At 41.2% G+C, this 20857-nt stretch overlaps 1 protein-coding gene across 3 annotated transcripts in view; it reads left to right on the forward strand.

The window, feature by feature from the left end:
* The window catches only part of ptn (pleiotrophin), an 85498-nt gene extending 68642 nt beyond the window's left edge, over positions 1 to 16856 (forward strand). For all 3 annotated transcript variants that reach the window (XM_084050042.1, XM_084050041.1, XM_084050043.1), the window contains 4 exons: positions 1260 to 1357; positions 2150 to 2323; positions 8473 to 8634; positions 16016 to 16856. In XM_084050042.1, the coding sequence (XP_083906168.1) occupies positions 1261 to 1357; positions 2150 to 2323; positions 8473 to 8634; positions 16016 to 16071 (489 nt within the window). In that variant the 5' untranslated portion in view covers position 1260 and the 3' untranslated portion in view covers positions 16072 to 16856. The remainder of the gene's footprint in view (positions 1 to 1259; positions 1358 to 2149; positions 2324 to 8472; positions 8635 to 16015) is intronic.
* Positions 16857 to 20857: the final 4001 nt, after the last annotated feature.

The following is a 20857-nucleotide window of genomic DNA, read 5'->3' on the forward strand; positions in this document are numbered from 1 at the left end:
CATACATAATAACAATATGAAAAACAAAAACAGAAAAATAAGATAAAAAACATTACAAAAACATCAGAAAAAAACAAATACACAAAAAACAACAACAACAGATATGGTCATAATTTTTCTTCCCACATTACAAAGTAGCAGAACCATCTATTAACACAGGTCCCAAAGGATTACCTTCCATAAACTGTATGAACTGTCCCCACATTTCTTGAAAGATGGCAGAATACAAAAAGAAAAGAAAAAAGAAAAAGTGTTCTGTGAGCTGCCAGAAGTATAAAGACGTTTGAAAAGTGATGAGCTTTTGAAGAGTTCACATACTGGCAGGCCTGAAGCTCCTAAAGTTCCTTTTTGCTCATTTTCATTTCTAAAGAGTGTTAAATTTAAATCATGTTAAATCATGGATAAAATACATTATTAATAACAACGAATAAGGAAATGCAGGGTTTGAATGCCCCCTACACAGTATTCCGTAAGCCATTGAGCGTCGCCTACATGTACATCACAAGTCGCTATGGGGGCAAATCAGCCTATATAAATTATGCGCTAGTTGTTATAATTCGGTGCCTTCCAATTGCTATAAACTAAATGTTCATTCTTTATTTAAATTCTCACTGATGGTAGGAAACAACAGCGTGGCAAGAACCCACTACATCTATCTTGCATGAACCTATATGCCACACATGGGCAACTGGCGGCCACATGCTGCCCCACACCTTCACTTAATGCAGCACGCAGGTTAATATCGGAATACTGATATACAGTATTATTGATTTCAGCTGTTTACAATTCCAAACATGCAAACATAACCCGCTTTAATTACTTCAGTCTATATTAGTAGCTTAATGACTAGTATTAAAATGTTATTGTCTTTTTTATGTCTAATGTATTTCTATTAAAGTTCATAAAGTTAACATAAGTATAACTAAATGCATTTGAAATTAAATCAAAATTTTACTTTTCAGAATTCTAATTAAAAAATAGACGATCTACAAGCTCAAAACGCGTCACTCTGCGACGCGTTTTGAGCTTGTAGATCGGCTATTTTTGCTACTTTTGTGTGACATAGAATGGCGAGTACAGGATTAATTTAGGAAAAAAGTTAAAATACAGAGATAAGAGGTTTCTGCCCGACAGTATATGCAATGTGGCCCTCTGGAGTGAGTGTGTGAGAGTGAGGAGTGAAATATAGTGGCCCTCTCCACCATCAAAGTTGCCCACCCCTGCTACTGTATATGCTAAAGGTGTTGTCTCTCCTTCAGAATGCACGGACACCAGCAGTGGACACGACTGGCCGTCATGGCTCTCCTGGTGCTCGCGGTGACAGCAGCCGAAGTGGGTGAGAAGGGCGAGAAACAAGGTAGGCCCCCTGCACTGTCCTGTGGCGTCCAGTGGTGGAAAAAGTACTCAAATTCTTTACTTAAGTAAAAGTATCAATACTGCAATATGCTATTTTCAAATAGCCTACTATAAAATTATAGTGGCGTAAATGTACAATATTTGTCTCTGAAATGTAGTGGAGCTAAGTAAAAGTATTGGAAATTGGAAATACTCAAGTAAAGTACAAATACCTCAAAACTGTACTTAAGTACAGTACTTAAGTAAATGTACTTAGTTACTTTCCACCACCGTCCTAAGAAGCGTAGATGTATACACACTTACTTACTTCGATACTGTTTGTGCCGCTAAGTTACGTTTCTTACTTGCACATGGAGAAAGTGATATTCTATTGCTATATATATGTATATATTTGTTACTAAGTGTTGTCTCTTACTTGTACTAAAGACTGCGATATTGCAAAATTTGTATTAGTGTCTGAGCACTATGTATATTTAATATGGTTGTCCTATTATCTAACTTTTTCTTTTCATTGTTACTCCTCTATTCTTATGAGGTTGGAATAGAGTTTATGTGACAATAAACTTGAAGTTGAGATTGGCAATTTAGTAAACCCAGTATATCCTATTTGAATGTATGGCTTGTGCAGACGCATGGTAATTTGATGAAAATGTGGAGATTTCTCGCATATATAAACTTTAAACAGGGGGAAATTTGAATAGTTTGACCTGCCTTGACGACCCTAGTTGTATCCATGCTAATTCAAAAGGGAGCAGAGTACCACACCAGCATTTCAATCTGTGTGATCCTGCAGGTAAGAAGGAGCGTAAGTCGGACTGTGGCGAGTGGCAGTGGAGTGTGTGTGTGGCCAACGAAGGCGACTGTGGGCTGGGCACCAGGGAGGGCACGCGCACGGGCACCGACTGCAAGCAGACCATCAAGACCCAGCGCTGCAAGATACCATGCAACTGGAAGAAGAAGTTTGGAGGTGAGGAGTTAACTGGTTTTCAACTGAACTGAAATTAACCCTTTAACACATTGACTGCCATCGGCTAATCTCAGAACGTCCATCGTAGTGCCACGCTATTTCTTACCTTTTTTGTTTTTTTGATTCCGTCATAGGCCCCGCTAAATCCGTTTAAAATCCGCGTTCATTTGGTTCGACACAAACACGGGACCCGACCGAACAAAACGCTGAAAACCGTGCGGCGATCCGACACTGCATTCTGGAGAACGAGAGGAAAACGCTAAAATGGTGGATGTGGTGAGAAAAACAACAAGCCAGAGATAATGGCGTCCAAAGTTGACCGCTAGACAGGAAACGGAGGCGGGAGAAAAACCGGAAACAGTATTATTTCGTTTCCGGTCCGCCCCCTGGCGGACCGGAAGTGCAAAAAAAATCCGGAATCTGCACCTGCACGATTTAACATGGGAAAACTACGGGACTACGGGCTACGGGAACGGCAGTTAACGGTTGGATTTAACGGCCCGTAGGACTACGGGCCTGGCAGTGGATGTGTTAAGACCGGGAACGCATCTGTGTGTGATTTTAAGATTTCTTTGGCTATTTTGGGAAAAATCGTGAAAATGTGTGGAAATCTTTGAATATATTTTTTCAAAGCGATTTTTTTACTCAAACCTTTGCTTCTAGGGGTACCTGGAACAAAATATTTTGAGATGGGGGTCCGCGGCACTACATGTAATTTTGGGGATCCCTCACATGAAAAGGTTTTGAATACCAACATACGTTTTTTCAGAAAACTGTTAGGATTTAGAAGATTTTTTGTTTAATCCGTCTCAGGTCTTAATGGGTTAACACGGCCATGTGATGGAGTATAAATTAGACCTTGATGATGATGATGATCATGATGGTAATTACTTTATTGTCCTCAAGGAAAAAATCCCTGTGTGCTATAGGCTGTCAGTAGGCTAAACATATAGTACTGTACCTTACAAAACCCAACACGACATAACATAATACAACATGGGATAGTACAAGACACAACTCTTACGTCTCAACTAAACACAATAGTACAGTACATACGTAACGCAACATTCATATACATATTCATATTCCGAGTTGGATTTATGTTAAAACACTCTCTACAATGAAATGAGCAATACAATAAAATGCCTCAATTATGACGAGATAAGATAAGATGATAAAATAAGATGGAAACATATCGGCCATGTTAATTTGATCAGGTTTTGATCAGGCTGTGCCCTCACAAAACATGTTAATTAAATTCCTTCAAAGCCTTCATTCGCTATACTTAGTCTCGGACGTAAATATCGACTGGTTGTCCGAGGCATACATCTGCAATGCGGTATTTCTAGGAGCCTCTTGTGGGACGTGGTGGCTCTGAAGCAGAATTCAACTTCTGTGTACACATACAAGGAATGTATCTTTCTCACATACTATAAAGAATATTAAGCAAAAATAAGTTGGCAACTGTATACTATGTATTATACAATATCGTCACCTTGCTAAACTAATGGCCTAAGTCATTTTTTGAGGAAAATTATATTTTTGCCTAAGTCAGCTCCTCATGACACTGGCCACCTCTGGTAAAATCGCCCATCTCCTAATTGAAAAGGATCATGCTTTTCACTCCCCTTTTAGTATAATGGCCTAACTCCCTAGTGTGACTTTTTTTGGCCAAGTCACATGGTTTTGTGACTTAAGCCAAATTATTTACTGATTTAGGCCATTTTGTAATTGGTTTTGCTTTTTTTTTGGCCAAGTCAGATTTAATCCTATTTAAACCTATTTAAATCTCTTATGTTACATAACTGACATACAGTGTTATTTCTATGTAAATGGTCATAATTCGTTATAAACATTTTGTGTGAAATGATTAATAAATATCATATAGTTTTGTTTTGGATCAGTTTTTTTATTTTTCCTGAAAAACTTTAAAAAATGACTTAGGCCATTAGTTTAGCAAGGCGACGATATGCAATGTACACTATAGACTATAGACTGAATGATTGAGGCTTTTGCAGAGTACGTGTCCAGTTGGGTTTGAGACTGATTAGGTGCAGTTCCAGCAGATTGTTATTGGGAGTGCTGAGGGGGACCTTAACAATTATCAATTAATTGGGGTGCTATGGAACTGTGGCTAAAGACCTCCGATATACGGATGCATGACCAAACACAGTCACGTGCGACACCAAAGTGCATATGCATGGCGCTTGCGCAGCCCACGAAAATAGTATTGCGTAAATTCTGCTACACCAGGAATGACAAGTGCACTGCACACACACGGTAACGTTGCAGGACTTAGTGGCCTTTCATGAATATGGGTAGCACGCATACACTTGTTATAAGTGTAATAAATAATACATAATAAATAAACATGTAAATAATGCATTTGTGATACCTGCATGCTGTAATGTCTGCAGTATGCTGTCACTTTTTTTTCCAGAATCAAGTTTCAATTAATCCAAAGTAAAAGAGAATTCATTTGAAATGAAACACGTATATGTAATCAGAAGCTATTATAAACACCCCACATAGCCCATGCCTTTTCATAAGCACAAGCAATCCCAAAACAATCATTGTCATCTGGTTGGAAAGCTATACTGTAACTGCATATTGCCTCTGGAGCACTGTTGTGAATTTAGAAGACCACTGGATGTGGTCCTAAGAGCTTTCCTCTAATTAAGGCAAGTGAGTGATCGGAGCTCGGAGAACAACATGACAATCTTGTGATTTCTGTTTTTGTAATCAGTTTTTTTTTTCTATTTAAAGTTTCCTTTTAATTTCAGTTTAGTTCTAGTTTAGTTTCATGAGTTGCTGCTCATTTTGATGACGCACCGAGTGCAGCGCTATGAGCTTGTAGATCTGCTATTTTTGAAAAATCGTGAAAATGTGTACAAATCTTACACATATAATATATACTGTATATTATTTTAAAGAAAACATCTTTAACTCAAATCTTTGCTTCTGGGGGTCCCTGGAACAACATATTTTGAGATGGGTGTCAGCGGCCAAATACATATCATTTTGGGGGTCCTTGACATGAAAAGGTTTGAGAACCACTGACATAGAAACATATGTTTTACAGAAAACTGTTGGGATTTAGAAGACATTATTTTGTAGAATCGGCTTCAGGTCTTAATGGGTCAAAGGAGCTCAGTCTCATACGGAGCTACTGAAGGGTTTGAGCCCGTAGTTGAACCTGGCTGACACGCTGATATTTTGTGTGGCCTAATACCGTACCAGTCGCTGTGTGTTAATGTTCCAAAGATACGATGCAGGCATTTCTTCATGCAAAAATATTGTATCACTTCACTGTAAAGAACAATAGCTTTGGGTTCCATAAACAGATGAATCAACATTTCCTCCAAACATTTCGCGCCGCAGTGATTTAAACAGCCGTCAAAAACCATTGCCCTTCCATGGTCACATAAATCCATTGACATGTTTTACCCATTTGGCTCCTACTGTACAGTAGTATTCAATTTAGTTTTTATGAAAACCCTGCCCTGACCTGCACCATCCTCTGATGGAACACATTCCAATGCAGTTGTGTTAATTGCAAACAGAAAAGAAAGACAAATCTTATGAGTGAAAATGGCAGATTGAAAAGGAAACATTAATTGTTACCACTGACAGCAGTGATTCCAACTGACTTTATAAATAAACAAAATTGTCGCTGTAAAAAGCTCTCTTAATTGCTGTCGGAATAATCCAAGCAAATTGGCAGAAGCGCCAGCAAAAACAATCTGTGGCGTGGCAGTCCAAAGTGGATCTCACACAACTAACGAACAAAAGCCACTTAATTGTACAACACAAAGGGAAAAAAACACTACAATCTGCAGTGGCTCAAGCAAGGCCCTTGTGCCAAGTGACGTCTGATTACCAGTGAGCAGTTTAACGTTGGCAAAGCCTATCTGCTGTAGTTTCTGACAAACAACTACTACTAATACATCTATCCAAGTTCATATATAGGTCACGCTTCATGTTCATCATGGGGTATGACCTTTTTTTGACACAATGGTCTTGATGCTACCACTGGAATTTACGATTAACCCATTAAGACCTGAAGATTCTACAAATGTCTTCTGAATCCCAAAGGTATTCTGAAAAACGTATGTTTCTATATCAGTGGTGCTCAAACCTTTTCATGTCAAGGACCCCCATCTCAAAATGTTTTGTTCCAGGGACCCCCCAGAAGCAAAGATTTCAGTTAAAAATGTTCGCTTTAAAATAATATATTCAAAGATTTGCACACATTTTCACGATTTTTCAAAAATGGCAGATCTACAAGCTCATAGCGCGGCACTCGGTGCCGCGCTATGAGCTTGTAGATCTGCTATTTTTGAATAGCCAAAGTGTAAAATAATGCTTTTTAGCTCAAATCTAAAAAGTGACACAGATGTGTTCCAGGTCTTTTAAAGACACTCTTTTAGAAATGGGTCTCTTCAATAACAAACGAGAGAGAGAGTACACAGAGATCTTTTGAGTGTCCCAGTGGACGTCGTGCATCTGCCGGTGACCATGTGTGCCTGCACACCTGTACATCCATGTTAGTGTTGGTGTGTGTGTGTGTGTGTGTGTGTGGGCTGCCAGCCCAAATTCCCATGAGGAAGGGAGCCCCTCTCAGGGCCAAATTATAGCAGCTATGGCTGCACATGATTCCAGAGCTGAATGTTGTGTGGATTCCTGACAATGGTCACATTGTCACACTCGCTCTCTCCACTATCCTCTTCACCATCTTTCCTCTCCCTTCTCTGATGAGTTCCCTGGGATCTCAGAGGCAGGTGACACGCAGGGGGCCGCTAGCTTTCATGAAGGGGAAGCAGCAGACAGATGAGCAACGAGTGTCACAGCCATGAGGGAGCCGGTGCTTGAGCGGCAGCAAAAAAATAATGGAGGGAGATATGGGAGACACACATTCGCAGATATAGAGGGATATAATAGCGTTGCTTCCATAGTCTACTCCAGCCCAGCTGGGAATGAGTTCACAGGAATGTAAATCAAATGAATCCCTGAACATGAAATGCAGTAAAAAAGAAAAAAACGATTTTTGTTGCACAGCCAATGATTTATTTCCATGGAGAACATAAGATGGCCGGGACAGACAGCAGTGCATGTGCTTTGATTTATGTACACACACTGTAAAACCGAGTGTTAATTCAACTCCGAGTGTATGCATGGAACCACAGGGATCCTTGGTTCCATTCATATACTCTTGGAGTCACAAATGGATAAATTAACACGTCTGAGGATTTTATTGCTCCCCCTCGGACATACTGTACCTGTAGACCACACCAGGCACAGATTACTTTTTTTTGTTGCTCTCCCTCATGGAGCTACTTGCGCTTTTTTTCTCTCTAAGCACCTTAACGTCTATAAGTATATCATGCACAGTATACATACATTACTGCTATGCTCAGGCACCTTAGTTTGTTTCTTTATCTCTGGTACTTTGTAAATATGTAGATAACTTGTTTGGCCTTCTATTGTTCTCTTGTTCGATCTCCTTCCCACTTGCCCCCCTCCCCTCTTCTCTCTCCCCACTCTTCTTTCTATGGAACTAACGTTGCGATGGGAATGACGTACAAAAACGAATTTCAACCACTTTTTTACCTTGTAAACCTGTGATGTGACAATAATAAACCTGATTCTGATTCTGATTGAGTACATGGTTTGAGGCATGAAGCGACGGACGGTATGAGCACCTTGTTCACTAATGCTTAGGTGGACGTGGGAAGAAAAACAAAAGAGGGAATCTGAAAAGCTGCGGTGGGGGCTTTGTGCAACAACGAAACGTTAATTATATCTGCTTTGCTGATCTCGGGCAGTTTCCACAGATGATAAGAAATAGATGAAACGCCGAGCAAATTAGAAGTTCATCTTCAAGTGGATGACTCACAGCTGACTAGTACTCCCCAGGCTCATGGCGTTTGGTTCCAATGAGTGATTACAGCGGTCGAATGTTTTAAGAAATGTAGCCAAGCTGCAATTATGTCATTTTTGCCTAATTTGCTGCTTGATCAGTTGCATTTAGTCCCACACAATGGCCCATTCAGTGCTAAGAGAACAGAGGTTGACAGAACAAAAAAGACTCCATAGCTGATTTTTCTGATCAAAATGGTGATTGTGTTCATTGTGTCATTCTGCTGCAGGCGAATGCAAGTACGATTTCCAGGCCTGGGGAGAGTGTGACCTGGCGACGGGCAAGAAGAACAGGACGGGTGTTCTGAAACGAGCGCTCATGGATGCCACCTGTGCCACCACCGTCACTGCCACCAAACCCTGTGGAAAGGTTCCCAAGACCAAGCTCCAAGGTAGACTTATTATAGTCATCAGTCACATGCTGTCAGTGGTGGAAAGTAACTACTGTAAGTAGGCTACATTTACTTAAGTACTGTACTTAAGTACAATTTTGAGGTATTTGTACTTTTACTTGAGTATATCCAATTTCCAATACTTTTACTTCTACTCCACTACATCTCTGATCCGAATATTGTACTTTTACCACCATTTCCACTACAATGATTTGAAAACTTTAGTTACTAGTTACTTTTCAGATATGAATTATGATATTATGAAACACTTTAGCCCTATTTTATACATACTGTAGGCTATTTGAAAATAGCCGATCTACAAGCTCACAACACGTCGCATCGCAACGCATCAGCGTCAGGTACATTTTTAATTCTAGACTTTTACTTGTAACAGAGTATTTCTATATTGTAGTATTGGTACTTTTACTTAAGTACACTGCATAGTGTATCTTCACTGTCAAGCAGAAGCCTTCCATTACCTTCCAATACCATTACTTTTCAGAACATGTGTTCCAATGGATCCAATATAGTCATTATTTAGTCACAAGCTCTTGTTATTACTTATACAGTATTTGGTAAATATTTATAAAACACATGATAGACGTGACCACTTTCAACCTGGCATCCCTATCTTGGGCATGTCATTATAGATACTTTTCCCAAAAAATCTAAACGTGATGTATGAGTTTGTGTGATTGGCTATTTTCTGTTTTGTGTGACACGTCAAATGAAGTATAACAAAGGGCATTAACCCATGAAGACCTTGAACGCATCTGTGTCACTTTTTGATTTCAGCTAAAAAGCATTATTTTACACTTTGGCTATTGAAATATAACAGATATGATGTGTGCAAATCTTTGAATATATATTGTTTTAAACATTTTTAACTCTATTCTTTGCTTCTGGGGGGTCCCTGGAACAAAATATTTTGAGATGGGGGTCGGCGGGCAAATACATATAATTTTGGGGGTCCTTGACTTGAATGAAAAGGTTTGAGCACCACTGATATAGAAACATACGTTTTTTCAGAATACTGTTGGGATTTAGAAGACATGTGTAGAATCGGCTTCAGCTCTTAATGGGTTAATTTATGAAAAACATAAAAAGATGATAGATGGAAATACAGTACAAGGTTTCTGCCTGACAGCCACCATGTGAGTCTGACAACAGTAACACTCATTGCATATACAGATCCATGTTATTGACTGAATGAATTGTTGTGACGAACCACATACACAGCAAAACTTTTAAATGTAACTGGTGTTCATTTTGGTGAAATTTGCACAGGATTTTACAGTGTAGTTTTGAGACTACACTTCTAGACTACACTAGTTTTGAGACTAATATGAACTACTTCATATTATAATTTTTTTGATGCACAGAGCTGTAGAACAAAGGATAAAGTTTTCAGACGGTTTCACCCTTTTAATTAAGGGAACAAAGCTGAGCAGAATGACCTGTGCGCGATTAGTATCATCCAAAATATAAAACAAATACGAAGCAGAATGAAATGCTGCCATTGACTAATCTGATATTGTTAAAAGGAAATCTGGTGTGAAATGATTTTACTTGAAGTGATTTCTTCCTGGCAGAATTGCTCATGGAATTTGATAAGGCCATTTGGATGGTTTGATTACTGATAACTCCACACATCTACAGTACATCTTCAGTTTAGAATCTTATCAATATTCATAACATTGAGAAGAGAAGCCAATCGCGTGAGGTTTAAGGAGTTGGAGTGCGAAATCCGATCCACCATCTTGGTCTGCAGGCATCTTGGTCCACGGCAGGAAGAGAGATCCAGGCGGCGGAGATGCCATCACAGCATTGAAACACATCAAACAAGGACATGTAATATGTTGAGAATTAGTGCTATATAATGTGGTGGTCTAGTGTTTATTGGAGCAGTATAGTTACAGGGAATGTAAAATTAGTTTGGTTAATTAATTGTGGCTAAAGGGGATATTAAATCTCGTAAGCCATAATCTAATGCAGGGCATGTTTGTGCTTCTTTACTCGAAATGCTACAGTAGATTTTGAATATATTATATTTTAATACATTTTGCTGCATTTGCTGAGATAAAGAGACAGCAGGCTGTGAAAGCCTTTTTAAATTTACCAGACCTGTGAACCCAGGAGAAGACATTATGGAAATCTGGAATAGGCACAAAGAACAGAGAGGGAACTTAATTTGCCCAGTTGGATTAAATATGACATAGACATTATGAAATTAAATGAGGCAATGGGTGCTTCTGGGGTTATAAATTGCATGACAGCAACAATACATCAAGTCATTCTTCTCAGTTAATCTTTGCTGTGCTTATTGTCCTTGGATTGTCCTGTAACATTGACTCCTACGGTATAAAGGCCTACTTTACAGTAGGAACTACTGTGGACAAAAAATTGACCCTGTAAATGATTTAAACGGATTTGCCAGCCCTGTCTCGCCTTCATATGTATCCCCTATCGCGGCAGTGGAAATAATCCTACATGGCTCCTCGGGAGATGTGAAGGGCTGCCGTGGAATACTGGGGTGAAAAGGTTAACTCACTATTCAGCAGTAATTGCAGGCTTTCAGACTCCTTCAGTCATGCCTAACACATAGAATTCAGAGGGAGTTTCTCTGGCTTTCCTGGGCTAGCTCATGAAAACACATGGGAGGTAAGATCTGAATTGACAGGCGGTAGATATTAAAGAACAAATGGCTCATCAGTGTGATCTAATTTTATATTATTAATATAGAATTTATATATAGTATTTTGATCTACTATTTATCTGCAGCCATAGTGTGTGCACTGCTTCAATCCAGATTGATGCCAAACTCTTTCAAAGGGAGAGTCTTCTCTTTCAATATTTAACTGGACAGCCCATCATTAATGCATGGTGACAGGGTGTTTTTTAAGTAGGAGCATTAGCTATCTTTTATTTCTATAAAGATACCAGCTGCTACTCAGTGAAGGCGTATGTCTGTTAAAACTGCAATGGGGGAACTTTGTAGATTAGCAAGTTTATGCATCAGTATAGAGAGTAGGTGGATAGGAATCTGGTTGATTTGGAAGTGTGACGAACAGCATTAGCGAGACTGACTGAAGATGGGGGGCGTTAGAGCCTTATTTTTGTCACCAATATAGTGGCGGCCACAGATATGCACTTGTTTTGTTGATGATCTCTGTTGTTTGAGTTGCAATGTCCCCCCTGGTAGCTTGAATAACATGAGCAGCACTGGAGTCGGAGAGCCGTGACTTTTAACTCATTCTCAAATGTTTTAATGAAACAGTGGAACGGTCTGCATAAAAAAACAAAGAGAAAAGCCCACGAAAAGCCCATGAGGATGTCACGTGAAAGGAAAATGGTCCAAATTAAAATCACAGCGGAATCAGATTCCGATCATTGTATGGGTATGGGTTTCAGTGGCAAGAGTAGACAGATGTCTAGTGAGTATTTTGACAGAACTTATGACATCCATGCATGCATGGTGTACTTTTACTTAACATGCATATCTGAGGTTGGTAGGCAAGTGTACAATACCTCATCTCTTGGTGTACAATATGTTTACTTGCATCCGGATCTGGCTATGCATATGTATCTCTACAGTATGAGCGTGCACACAGACATCCAAGTGAAATGTGTGAATAGTGGTCAGCATGTATGCAATTCAATCTTCAGTGTTAATTCATGTATTTGTAAAAACCCTGAGGGTTAAATTAACACTGAGGATATTGCTGTGTAGCAGTAACTGCGATTGCATCCGTTCTAATGAGGGCGGGAGGTGTGCGCAGAGCAAGCCCCCAGAACCCAGTGTTTGCAATGAAGCTCAAAACGGCTGGGGCCAATGTAAATGAACGAGCGAAAACGGTTTCGACCAATGAGCTCGACTCACGAGCTTGTGCACAAGCTTGCGCACGGGGCTGCGCACCTCTGTGACGCAAAACCTGTCACAGAAGCCCCAAATAGGCCTCGCCATTACATTTTCCAACTCGGAAGAAGGGGTGAATTCGCCTCATGTGCTGGGTGAGCAACTCAATGCAAGTGGATGGGAGGCGATATCCGGTGCCCTCTCTATTATTTTTAACTCTATGGCGCAGACAGAGTGGCAACCTGAGGAGAAGGGCCGGGGAAAGGGTTTGGGGGGGGTTGTGCTGAGGCCAAAGGAGAAACAGCATGAAAAGCATGAATGACAGTGTCCACGATGAAGGGAGACAGCAGGGGGAAGAGAGACCTGGCTGGCTAGCATACAAAGGTGTTATTTCCCATGTCTGTCAGCGGGGAAATAAGCTTTTTGGAAGAGGAAGAGGGGTTACTGAGGGAAAGCAATAGAGGTTGATGGGGTCCTGGGGTAAGGTGGGGAGGGGTGGGGACTTAGGTCGGTAAGGGGTAAGATGTGGTGTCGCGATGGGAATTGTGAATGCTTTGTGTCCCTAGTGTGTGTGTGTGTGTGTGTGTGTGTGTGTGTGCACACGTGCAAACAGGATGTCACGTGAGAGGAAAAAAAATGTCCAAATGTATGAATTCTAAACAGCCACCTGGGGTCTTGGAGATAGCCCCCCCCCCCCCCCCCCCCCCACCACCAACTGCAGCAGGTAGGTTGCTGTGAAGGAGCTGCTATAGCATCTGTCATTTACAGATTCTGCAGGAGACAATGCTAAGAGGTGCCTGGGGAGAGAGAGATCCGGGGGTTCAGAGGCGCGCCATGCCTTTTGCTGTCTATTACCCTGATGAAACAAAGTGCCCCGGCAGACTGAAAGAGAGATGGAAGGCGGAAGAATAAAGAGTGACAGAAATGAAACATTATGAATACCTGTAGAAACCCTCTGCCCACCCCACCCCCCAATCCCTCAGCTCCGTGACCCAGCGTGTTGGGCTGCTGCAGCCCCTGTTTTGCGGGGGGAAAACAAAAGGCTTAGTTTGTAGGGAATACATTTGGCATCTCTGAATTGGTTCGGCGGGTTACAGTGTTATAGCTTCTGTCCCCGAGGAAAGGCGTCGGCTTACTGCTGCCATTCTGCTCTCTGAATGCAGGGGGAGAGAGCATTCAGAGTCACGCACGCTATTATTGCACTGGGGCAGCTTCTCGACATCTGGGCTGAGAGAAAAGCTGTGTTGGTCTGATTATGAGACTGCCAGAGACAGGGGGCAAAGTGGAGGGAGAGGAGCAGTTGTAATGTAATGTGCCAATACAGCGGAACGCACTGTAGCATGGTGCGAGAGTTCCTATCTCACAGAGAGGCGCTAACAGAGAGAACAGAGCTCTCTTCCAATCTCTCTCCCCAGGGAGGACAAATAATATGCTGACAAAAACAGCAGGCAGGATAAATAAATTCATAAAAACATTCCAACAAATGAAAGCAAGCAGATTGAACGGAAGAGCAATTTCCGTGTTTTTATCCACGGGGGTCTTGCTCGCGCGTCAAAATCTTAATACCCCACCATGGATGTTTGCAACTGGTGTGACGAGAGGAGATTTCCGAGGAGATATCCCCCAAGTGTCTGTTTTGAATGTTAAAAAAGTTTCAAATTGAATTGACAAAGCTGAACAGGTGAACAGCTAACTTGTAGCTGTTCACCGCCTGCCTGCATACCTTTAGAAGTTTGCCATATTAAAATTTTTATTGTTGCTGTCCTAAAACTGTTACTTTTCAGGAGATGGAAACATAGCCTGTGCAATCAGTGAATTTTGTGACCTCAAAACGTCGAGTGAGATCTCATGTCTGTTGCTGTAATTGCTTCTTTAATGTGCAATAGGGTTACCAAGCAATCTCAGCTCATTGATATTGCATTTTTCCTGCTCTAAATAACAGTGACACTTGATGTTTTGTGCAGATTATTTGCATTGAGTTCACAAGACTCTAAACAACACAATCAACCGTGTTGATGTGGCAGTATATCCAGGTGCAGACGCAAAACACACGAGTGTTGATTAGCCAGCCGACTCGTGCGTCTTTCTGATGCCCACTGAACACGGCATCTCGTCTCCCCGAAAAAAAGCCTGCCAGAGGAGAATACAGAACTGAAGATGATTGGAGATTAATTACCCCTATCTGCTTTACCTCACTCCCTCCCTTCGCCTCCATCAGGCACCTAAATAAGAGACACAAGGGAAGCATATGGGGAAGTAGCCATGATTACAGACGGGAACAGTTTGATGGAAGGAGGGGGAAAAAAAACTAATCTGAGGACATTTGATGCATGCATTCACAGAGACACGACTCAGACAGGCCAAGGCAGAGAGGGAGAGAGACACAGTGTGACAAAGGCAGTCGCACGATATACACACACATACGGACAAATGGACGAACACGATCTGAGGGACCGTCTGACAGACTGACCGTCCACCTTAAACTGATTGATGGAGGCTGTGTGTCGCTCTTTTTCTGTTCAATAGAGCGGCAAAGCCACAGAGCAGAAAAATGGGGACTGTGGCTTCTGCCATGGCAGCGAGCGAGGCACCAAAGCCACTCTTGTAGGACGATGATAAAGCCTTTTTTCCTCTAGCACTGTTCACACTGAGCCATCAAATCAACCCCCTCTGGCCAGTAGCTGCAGGCTTCACTCATCAAAACCGACGCGAGGCGGGCGGGACTGCGGTTTGGTGATTGCCTTCTAAAAGCTCTGTAACCTGCACTCTAGGGGTGCAGAAAACACATGTTCAATTATCATAAGCTGGAGAGGAGGGGATGAGGTGTCTTTTTTTTGTATTTTGTAAAACGTTATTGCTTGCGGGCACAGCATTAATTATTAATTACAGTGAAGCGAGTAAAGTACTGGGGGCAGGAGGCAGAGTGACCATTGAAAGGTTCCCTGGTTGTGATCCCCGGCTCAACCCTGGCTTCACGTCGAAGTGTCCTTGAGCAAGGCACAGAACCCCTGACTGCTCCCAACGAACGGGTTGGTGCCTTGGTGTGTTAACCCATTAAGACCTGATTGAAGCCGATTCTACAAAAAATAGTCTTCTAAATCCCAACAGTATCCTGAAAAACATACGTTTCTGTATCAGTGGTGCTCAAACCTTTTCATGTCAAGGACCCCTAAAATGTATTTGGCCGCCCACCCCATCTCAAAATATTTTGTTCCAGGGACCCCCACAAGCAAAGATTCGAGTTAAAAATGTTTGCTTTAAAACAATATATGTTCAAAGATTTGCACACATTTTCATGATTTTTCAAAAATAGCAGATCTACAAGCTTGTAGCGTGGCACTCGGTGCCGCGCTACGAGCTTGTAGATCTGCTATTTTTGAATAGCCCAAAGTGTAAAATAATGTTTTTTAGCTCAAATTCAAGCTCAAAAAGTGACACAGATGCGTTCCAGGTCTTAATGGGTGAATGTACGACCATTTACCATTTACAACGCAGACCATTTTACCATTTACCATTTTCTTGCAGACTCAAAGAAGCAAAAGAAGGAGGGAAAGAAGCGAGATCGCACCCCGATGGACTAACGACATGGTTTGTCTCCAGGGAGGAAGCAGAAAGAGGGAGACGAGGCGTACGGTACCATTTGCCTAGTTCCAACGTGGCTCCTCTCCGTTTAAATGTCCTGTAGGTTGACAGTAGGCACCTATAGCATCGACAGACCAGCGGGAATAAAAAGAAAACAACTTGTAGTAATAATGTGTTGTTTTGACTTTTTCCTAGTTCATGATAAGAACGCAACACTTTTGTTGTGACAATAGCTGATACGTATAATACTCAGTTGTATGAATAATGTATATGACAATGTGTTTTACTAAAAATTCTCCTTACCTAGTCATTTTATTTCTAGGACTGTTTTCTAAAGAACAAATTGGGTAGGATTTGTATTGCCATGGCGTAGGCTAACTGCAATTTGGAAAAGTCTTTGGTGCATGTCCCTAATTAATGAAACCGCTGGTTAAAAGTAACTGAAGGTCCAAAGAACTTCGGTTAATTAGAGTGAAAAGTTTCACTCAACACACATTGGGAAACTGTTGAGGTTTAGTGGGGTGCATTTTCTTTTCAACCAGAACCATGATTCATTTCATGGGTCAGTTCCACTTTTTCTTATAATAATATGAGAAACAAGATACACGTATACTCTTGCCAGGAGACTGCATAAGGTAGCTACTGTACATGTGTCCAAACTGTAATTTTTTTAAGTGTGTATCTCCCTGTGCTGCTTTATTGTACCTCAGTTTATATCCAGTCTAGGTTTTTACGTCTGTATAAAAATGAATGTCCTGACATTGTAGTCCTCAACTGGAATTAACATTCCCTGTGTCCTATTATCCCCCACCCATCCACCCCCCCCCCCCCCCCCCCCGCCACCCAACAAATAAAGGTAGAAAAGATGGTCAAGGCATTGCTCATTTTCTTCTTGTGTAGCCATAATGCAGTGGTGTAAAGTAACTAAGTACATTTACTTAAGTGCTGTACAGTACAATTCTGAGGTACTTTTACTTTACTGGAGTATTTCCAATTGTCTATACTTTTACTTCTACTCCACTGCATGTCAGAGGCAAATATTGTACTTTTACTCCACTACAATTATTTGAAAACTTGAGTTACTTTGCAGATATAAAGTATTACATTATAAAACATACATTAATCACTTTAGCCCTATTTTATACCTAGGCTATTTGAAAATAGCCTAGCTCACAACGCTCACAACGCGTCGCGATGCGACGCGTTGTGAGCTTGTAGATCTGCTATTTTCAAACATGTTTGTACTTTTAATTTTGGTACTTTGTACTTTTACTCAAGTACATTTTTTATTTCTGACTTTTACTTGTAACAGAGTACTTCTACATTGCAGGATTGATACTTTTACTTAAGTAAAACATTTGAGTACTTTTTCCACCACTGCCATAAATGCAAATAATCCAACGTTTTCAAACACATCGCATAGATTTTTATTTGTAGTTCTTTCCAAAAGTATATGGCACAAATGTTCACTCATGTAATTCATTTTACAGTGTCATAGGTGGCCAGTGATCTTACTGTCTTGTTTCATCGTCCAGAACAAATAGTCAATCATATTGCATCAAAAGAAAAGAAAAAAGAAAAAGGATATCAATACCATTGTCACTGTACATTGGAAGGAAGTATCATAGTAGAGGAAGGGGCAAAGACAGGGACTCTGAAGGGGAACATTCAGATAGTAGGTATTAAACACATGTATGTACATTTTCAACTGTACCGCATCCAAATTACATATAATTTATGCTATAGATATAGATATATACACAATGCAAACAATAGACCGTTAAAATACATTTTTTCTCTATTGCATGAGGAGCCACAAGCTACACTGAATCAATACACAATGAACCTCTACGTACTTAAGCAACTGAAAGATGAACACCTCCTAGTATGTACATTTGACATTTGCAGCAGGCTATTGATATTTGATTTGAGTTGCACCTGTTCCTTTTCCTGTGAAGTCCATGTGGGTCAAACAGCTCAAAACCTCCACACACTGGCTGTTCCACAGATGTTAAATTGCAGGAGTGATAAAGGCTAGTCAGAGAGACAGCTGGCCTCCAGTTTCCTCTCAATGTGAGTGTCTCGTCCCTTGTTGTTATAGCTTTCAAGTAGAAACTATACCAAAGAAAAATACTACTCAATTTTGGCCTCTGGGCCACATACTGTAGCTTTAGCCTTTTTTCCCCGCCTCCAGATATCCAGGTTGGCTTTTTTTAAAGTTTGACATTTTTCAGTTTGAAAATTCCACACAATAGTTTGACAATGTAAAAGTGAAGAGCTTGTATCCAGTCATAAAATGTACAAGGCAGTGCTCCATTTCTTAACAATACATGCCCCCCCCCCCTGCCCCCAGACATACAATATATTTATATCTTATACTTTCATAATCAAGTTCATCTTGACTTACAAACACTTTCATAGTCCATAGCTTCATGTCCATGTGTCTTTGATAACTGCATCTCATTTCAAATGAGCATTTCTGGCACCATCATTAGATATCTTCTGATTTGTAATATTACATTTTTTACAACAATAAAATAAACAGCTTTATAAAACGTGATATAAAATGTACAGGGTAATGATCGTACTATTTACACGTGTGAAGGTATAGGGATGATTTGCCCCACTGTGTACCTTTTATCACACAATACTGTGCCTATAAGTGTGTCTTTGGAAGCCTTTTGCTTTTGAAAGACTAGTAAGGAAGGGAATAATAGAGAGATAGACAAACAATCACACTGTGCCTCTTCCCTGATGTGTGCTTTGTGTTTAGATGTAGACCTACATTACATTTTTTTTTACAAGCGTCCCATCAGATGCCTTCATGCTGCGGTGGCCTCGTAAAAACGATCAAGCAAAGCATACCCACACTGTCTCACACACTCACTCACTCACTCACTCGCGCGCGCACACACATACGCACAAATGTCGATGCCATTTGACAATGGAACATAATGGCATGTGTGTGCAGTGTACAGTACGGTTTCACACTCATCATGAGTAGACAAGCATGCAGGGATGTGCACACACATGCTTGCAGAGACAAACGCAAGCACACATACAGCACGTACAGCACACACACACACACACACACACACACACACACACACACACACACACACACACACACACACACACACACACACACAGAACCATCCATGCCTCCAACACAGTTTTCATTAAATGACTTGAAAGGTTTTAAAATTAGACGTTTAAGATTGTTCAGTCCGTTCGTGGTAGGAGCATAAAAATTATACTTTGTACAACAAGGTAAAAGATAATTAGTGACGAATATTTTGTGCTTTTCAACATGCGTTACACTGAAGCCACGCTTAATTTGCTGCACCGGCTACACCCTTCAGCGCAGGTACTACTGTACACGCAATGTTAAGATAAAAGAGCAATTCACGTTCTTGTTGTTCTCGATAAGGCACTTCAAATTGCTTCATACAATCTGCCGATATATTTTCCAACACAGACAAAGCCACGCAGGCGCTGTTAGCATTAAAAGTAGCATAGTCAACCAATGTATGTTTCCTATTGTCGTAACTCACAACCACACATGCTACCTTAAAGACCTTAAAACACTAACCTTATCAAACGTATACATTATTACAGCTGTCATTTACCACTACATGGCTGCTACAACTGCAACATTACTCCAACTACAGACATGGCAGATTACTCTAACAGCGAGAATTCCTAATCTAAGGTAATCACAAATAAACTTTGCGTGTCCTATGTTCTCCATAAAAGGAGTTTAGCCCTTTGACATAAGCCGTGTGAAGTGGAGCCCAGATAGCTCTTACGGCACATTATGATCTGGTGATTTCCACAGAGACAATGTTATTATGTCTTGCCAGAGGCGGATGAACGATAATATGTATGCATGTATCTGAGTAAGTAGACACAGATGCATAGAATGCAAATGCACACACGACACTGAAACGTAATAAAACCCACACTATAGGTGATTGAACAGAACCATACCACATTGTGTTTATATTAATAGTGTGAGTTTCACGGGGAGACGGTGAAGTTCCTGCAGTGACCCTTGGCTGAACTGCCTGGAACAACTGTGACTTCTCCAAACATGGTCCACTCCACATACAGAGCGACGAAGACTCCCCCCCCCCCCCAACACACACACACACACACACACACACACACACACACACACACACACACACACACACACACACACACACACACACACACACACACACACACCCATGTCCCCTTTTGTCACCACGACTACACAGGCAAGCTTATCAGAGTTGCACAAAGTGGACACCTTGGGGGCTTAGCCTCCAAATGTGTGCATGACAGCCATTCTGTTTGACACTGTCAATGAGCACTCAGCAGTGTCTCGTTCTCTCATAAACCCAGCCTCTCTCGCACGCACGCACGCACGCACGCACGCACGCACGCACGCACGCACGCACGCACGCACACACACACAAACCCCAGGACAATTCACTCGGCATCACAAAAACAAAATTGGACGGACAGAGAATGTGGTCCTTTTTGTCACGTGCTCAGCTAACCCCGTCAAGAAGAACAGGAGGGGATGAAACAGTCAGTATGTGAGTTCTGCTGTTGATGGCGATTGGTTCCATTGCTTCACAACAAGGCAACCTGTAGTGGCCCCTTTGTTCCAGGCCACTCACCCTCTTTCTCCGCGGCTCATGAACTGCGTTCGTCTTACGTCAACCGGCTGTAAAAAAAAAAAGCTGGAACCCCCGGACCACCAGTCGTGTCGGAGGCCACTTAGTTCTACCACCG

Source organism: Gymnoscopelus microlampas (assembly GCF_963454915.1).
Source record: "Gymnoscopelus microlampas genome assembly, chromosome: 23".
Lineage (NCBI taxonomy): Eukaryota > Metazoa > Chordata > Actinopteri > Myctophiformes > Myctophidae > Gymnoscopelus > Gymnoscopelus microlampas.